Source organism: Tupaia chinensis, unplaced genomic scaffold, assembly GCF_000334495.1.
Source record: "Tupaia chinensis unplaced genomic scaffold, TupChi_1.0 Scaffold000531_1, whole genome shotgun sequence".
NCBI classification, from domain to species: domain Eukaryota; kingdom Metazoa; phylum Chordata; class Mammalia; order Scandentia; family Tupaiidae; genus Tupaia; species Tupaia belangeri.
Window position 1 is genome coordinate 1171535 of NW_006160044.1, and position 5468 is coordinate 1177002.

Sequence of the window (5468 nt, forward strand, 5' to 3'; positions counted from 1 at the left end):
AGGTGGTGTCAGGAATGTCAGGGAGGGTGGTCCTGAGGCCCCTTTCTAGCACAGAGGACATGGAGCTGGGACATCCGTGCAGGGTGATTTGTGAGAAGCAGCCTGGCTGTCCCCATAGCTTCTGCACAGGAGGCCTGAATGGCGTTCTAGGTGGGGGAGAAAGTTTAACCACAGGAAACCCAGGCCCCAGTGCTTAGAGCTGTGCTCCTGACTCCTGTCCTTGTCTGGCCTGACGCGAATGTGCAGTGGATGATGACTGAGAGGGGTGGGTTTGTCCCGAGAGAGAGACCCCATGGCGAGAGATAGAGACCTTTTGCAGACTGACTGTGAGAGCAGTGGATTCAAGCGAGGCAGGGAAGGTAGGCTATGGAGACCACAGATCTGTCAGGCGAATTCCACTCAGAGGCAGACGACATGTCTGCATGAGAGCAGAACGCACAGGGAACAGGAGGAGACAGGGAACAGGAGGAAATAGGGAATGGGCCCAGTTTCTGGTTAGCCCGTGCCTTGTGAAAGGTCCTTGCGTGAGGGTGTCATTGAAACTGTCATGGGGGAAAATCAGGACTTGTTCTCCGGCCGCTTAGACACAAATTGAATGATTCGTTCACCATTGAAAATGGTCTTGTTCAGATGGAGACTGTGTAAATAATGCAGAGAGCAGAGCATGATTGAAAGGGAGGAAATTTTGATTGCTAGTTTATAGATTCAAGGAGAAAGGCAGGAATGAGTAGGGCGGTGGCATAAGAAATGGTAAGGTGGAGCAGGGTTTCTGATTGAAATGAGGATGTTTGTTGAGTGATGATTGGTTCAGGTAGAAGGGCCGTGATGACTTGAAGTGGGAGAGGAGACTCAGCCATAGGATCTGGGGAATGCGTCCCCAGAGTGGGTCGGGAGTAGGGATGTGACTTCTGTGCAGGGACTCTGCACTTCTCCACGGAGCTCCTTTGTTGTCCACCTGACAGCTGAGTATTGCAAGGTTTTCACTGACATCCTCAGATAGCTCTGGCCAGGTACTTGAGGTTGCTCAGTTTGGAGTCCCTGGATACCTCCTCACCCTGAGAGATGGTGGAGCCATCTCCCGTCTGGGTCACCATCAGGTTTGGTGTGTAGAAGGTGTCATTCTACACCCCAGTGTGTCCATATTGGTTGCAGTCACCGCAGAGGAGGACGGGATGAGTGACGTAGGGGTTGGTCTTGCAATGACCTGTGGGGTGGTTGGGTGGTCAGAGACTGGCTTACAGGTGAGGAGCCTCTGAACTCAGAGTGAGAGTCATGGCATGGATCCCTCAGTGTCAGGACAAAGCACTATAGACAGGGTGCATACTCTCTTTTGTAAGATGGGTTGTCAAGATGTACCCACGTACTCCTTTCATTTACTAGAAACCCTGAGCTGTACACCGGGACATCACCTGTGCTGAGACTCCTTTTGAACTTGGCCTCCATGACAGACTCTGGACACTGGCCTGCCTCCCTCTGACCCCTGCTATCTCCACTCTGTCTGGGATTTTCTGATCTTCTCTTGAGCAGATATTTGAGTGCTCTGAGTGTTCTGTGGATTATTCTGAAGATATTTCTGTCCTGAGCTACAGGCTCTGGTGGAGAATGGGGTATTTGCCCAAGGAGTCTGTTTTTACTCACATCAATCTGCTGCAGTAAATCTCTAAGGTAGGGGCCTCTGCTGGTCAGACTCTGTGGGACCAAAATGGTCTCCTCCTTCTGAGACCTCGACTTCCTATTCTTCCTTTCCTGAGTGGTGTCTCCTAGAGGCCAAGGTTGAGAGGACTCCAGAATTTCTCCTTGTTCTGTGTTCTTGCAGAGACCCTGGCTTTGGCTTCATTATCTCTTCCCACTTTTCCTGCTATGTTTTGCTCTTGTCCATATCTGGGCTCCTGGAAACTCCTCTCGTCCTACCGTGTCTCTCCTCATGGCCGTCCCAATATAAAACACACCCTGTGGACACTGTCTTCCGTTGTGGGACAGAGCTGCATCCCATGTGCTGTTTTCAAGGGCAACTTCTGTTCTGCACTAGGAATCTCAGATGTACATGGAACACCATGGTCATGGCATAGTGAAGGTGGGGTTGGTCTTTGATTTGGGGCCCAGTAGATACCCTGATTTTCCTGTGCTCCTGACCAGTGACCTTTTAGTTCTGAGACTCGATTAGAGTAGAAGGGACAGTAGAATTGTGGGACTATGTCATTAGTCCTTTCATAAGGGAATTAGAATGATGGAGGGTGAGAGAACCTTTTGGTTTGCGCTGTGTGGAGAGGTGGCTCAGGTGAAGAATTGGGAAAGGAGTGTCTGGGGGATAATGGTACATATTGGGTGCATTTCCCAGGGTGAGGGGTACATTTTCTCGTGAGATCCCACAGCCCAGTGTGAGAACCTCAAGGAGGTTGTAAATTAATGAGAGGAAAAAGCAAGCCAGATTTCTGATTGACATTAGGATATTTATTGAGAGTTTACAGAGTGAGGCAGAAGGTCTGGGAGTACTAGAGTTGGAAGGGAGACCCATTCTCTTGGGTCAGTAGATGTAGATCCTAAGGATCCAGTGGGAAATAGGCCCTAAGAACATGTTGCAGGGGTCACGCTCTTCTCCACGGTGCTCCCCTCGTGCGTGACCTGGCAGGTGAACGCGCTGCGATTTCGGCACTGGTCGGCAGTCATGCTCAGGTAGCTGCTGGCCGCGTACTTGTTGTTGCTCTGTTTGGAGGGCTTGGTGGTGTGCACGCCCTGGGTGACGGTTGTGCCATCTGCCTTCCAGGTCACCGTCACCTCAGCCGGGTAGAAGTCGTTAATCAGGCACACCAGTGTGGCCTTGTTGGTTGCCAGCTCCTCAGAGGAGGGTGGGAACACTGTGAGCGTAGGGCTGGCCTTCGGCTGACCTGTGATGTGGGAAAGGTGAGAGGTCACGGGCCTGGTGTTTATGTGGGGAGCCCCGACCTAATTCTTGACATGGGACACAGACATGAAGTTCTAGCTGAGTGCTAAGTCCTCAAGTGGGCCTTCCTTGGAGTGAGATTAAGAAGACTGTTGTGTGGGAACACCCCTTCCAATGGGAGACTACTCAAACTGAGTCTTGTTACGTCTCCCTACACTGAACACAGTCATTCCCCAACCACAGAGGCCCTCACTGTGGATTCCTCATCTCAGTTTTCTTCCCTTAGTCCTTACACAAATGAGGAGAGATTCTAGGACCTCCTGTCTCCACAGGGAATGTCTGACTGACCAAACTTTGCCGGGTCCCTTCCTCTGGATATGCCCATGAAGGTGTCTGCCTTTCGTCAGTTTCTTTTCCTTGTGACGGAGGCAAAATTTTGTGCAAAGTTCACTTGGCACCAAAACTGTAGCCCATGACCATCCACACAGAAACGTAGAACTTTCTAGGCTGCCTGATTGGATAGGGAGTTTAGGCCCATAATTTGTTCTGGGGAGTTCTTTTGGCTGGAGGTTTCCATGCGGAGGAGGTTTCCTATTCTGAGGCAGAGTCTGTGTGAGCTCTCAAGGTCTTCCTGGGCATGAAGTTATACCAGTGAGTCTGTGTTTCCCCAAGCCTTTTACTGCCTAGGCATGTCCCTGTCTGTTGTCCTCTGAGCAGTCCCTCCCGGGACATCTGCCTCATGGTTTCCCCTCCCTTGAGGAGTTGGAGGTGCTGGCCTGAGTGTTCCTGCACTCTATTCTCTCCAGGTTTCCTGCATCTTCTATTAAAGAGGCAGGACCTGGAACCCTGCGGCCTCCTCACAAGAACATTTTCCTTTGCTTTTGTCCGTCTCCTGTCTGTACCTCAGTCTCTCCAAGCCCCTAGTCAACGGCCTGATTTGTAAATAGTGATGAAAGCAGTTCCAAACCCATGCCCTAAAAAGAAGACAGACTCCAGGAGATGGGACAGGTTCCTGCATCTTGCCACTGTCCTAGGATTTGATGCTCAGTGTAGAGCCCAAGAACACCAGCCTAAGCTTTGGAACACAATCCAGAGCCCCTGTTTTCCAAGACTCTTTTGAGGCAGTCTCTGAGGGATGAAGGACAACCTCCTAGAGTTCAGAAGTAGTATCTTCTGGGAGAGAGTTCAGAGTCTCATTTAGGCCTGTGCATGAAGTATTAGGTTTTCCCTGGGATTTGCCCCTCCTGCCCTGAGCAATAACTGAGAGGTGGGGAGGAACTAGAGCTTGAGGAGAGAGGGGCAGATAAGGAGAGGAAAATTCCAAACCCCTAGGAAGGTCTAGCCCTCTGTTCCACACAGGATAGAAAAGGGAGAGAAATCTGCCCAAATTTCAGTGTTAATACAAAGAAAGAGAGAATGGGGAGACTCACCGAGGACGGTCACCTTGGTTCCACCGCCGAAAATATAACACCGTGACATAGCCCCATACACAAACCCCTCCTGACACACCCAACACAGACCCACCTGCAGCTGCTCAGCAGGCCCAGGTCCTTCCTTCTCTTCTTTGTGCTAGTCTGTCACGGGTGGGTTGAAGGGCCAGCCCCCCTTGACCTGGATCCTAACATCTGATATTTTGATGGCCAGATAGCCTGTCCATCCCTAGTCAGGGGAGGACTTGAAGACAAATGTCTGATGGGGGAATGCCTTTTCCCAGCTCATAGTCATCCAGGGAGGGAGCTGAGAGCCGGAGTTTGTGTCAGGAATGTCAGAGAGCCTTGTGCTGAGGCCCCTTTCCCTCTCAGATGACATGGAGCTTGGACTTCTGTGCAGGGATGTTTGTGAGGAGAAGCATAACTGTACCCGTAGCCTCTGCAAAGGAGGTCTCTAGGTGGGGGAGAAAGTTAAATCATGGGGATCCTAGGCCCCAGTGCTGAGTGCTGTGCTCATGACTCCTGTCCTTGTCCGGGCTGACCTGAATGTGCAGTGGATGGCGACTGTGAGGGGTGGGTTAGTCCTCAGATAGCGGCCACATGGAGAGATATAGAGACCTTGTCCAGACCGAGTGTGAGAGCAGAGCACCCTAGGGAGAGAGGGAAGGTGGGCCATGGAGACCACGGAGCTGTCAGGTGAGCTCCACTCAGAGGCAGATGATATGTCTATCTGGGAGTAGGACACGCTGGAGATAGGAGGGAACAGTGAATGTGCTGAGCTCCTGACTAGTCAGTCCCTTGTTCTGAAATGTCCTTGCGTGAGGGTGTCATTGAAACTATCCTTTGGGAAAATTCAGACTTGTTGTCCGGCTACTTAGTCACAAGTTGTGTAATACGTTCTCCTTTGAAAATGGTCGTGAATAGATGGAGACTATAGAAATAAAGCAGAGAGCAGAGCATGATTGAAAAGGAGGAAATTTTTATTAGTAGTTTCTAGAATCAGGGAGAAAGGTTGGAATGAGTTGGGTTATGGCATAAGAAATCAGAAGGTGGAGCAGGATTTCTGATTGAAATGAGGAATTTTACTGAGAGATGATTGGTTCAGGTAGAAGGGCCGTGATGACTTGAAGTGGGAGTGGAAACTCAGCCATAGGATC

General features: G+C 50.7%; 1 protein-coding gene and 1 gene segment (V, D, J or C); both read right to left on the reverse strand.

Moving 5' to 3' along the window:
* The window catches only part of LOC102496167 (Ig lambda chain C region-like), a 3188-nt gene extending 2094 nt beyond the window's left edge, over positions 1-1094 (reverse strand). Inside the window, 1 exon segment of the C gene segment in view lies at positions 1047-1094. Within this exon segment, the coding sequence occupies positions 1047-1094 (48 nt within the window).
* The window catches only part of LOC102496606 (Ig lambda chain C region), a 9015-nt gene extending 4591 nt beyond the window's left edge, over positions 1-4424 (reverse strand). For 2 of the 3 annotated variants that reach the window (XM_014591099.2, XM_027775201.1), the window contains exons 1-2: positions 4312-4424; positions 2534-2885 (exon numbers count right to left, since the gene is read on the reverse strand). In XM_014591099.2, coding sequence (XP_014446585.1) covers positions 2566-2885; positions 4312-4360 — 369 coding nt within the window. In that variant the 5' untranslated portion in view covers positions 4361-4424 and the 3' untranslated portion in view covers positions 2534-2565. Of the gene's footprint in view, positions 1-2429; positions 2886-4311 lie in introns of those variants that run through there. The other variant, XM_006157188.3, reaches the window with a different exon arrangement.
* Between the last annotated feature and the right edge of the window lie 1044 nt (positions 4425-5468).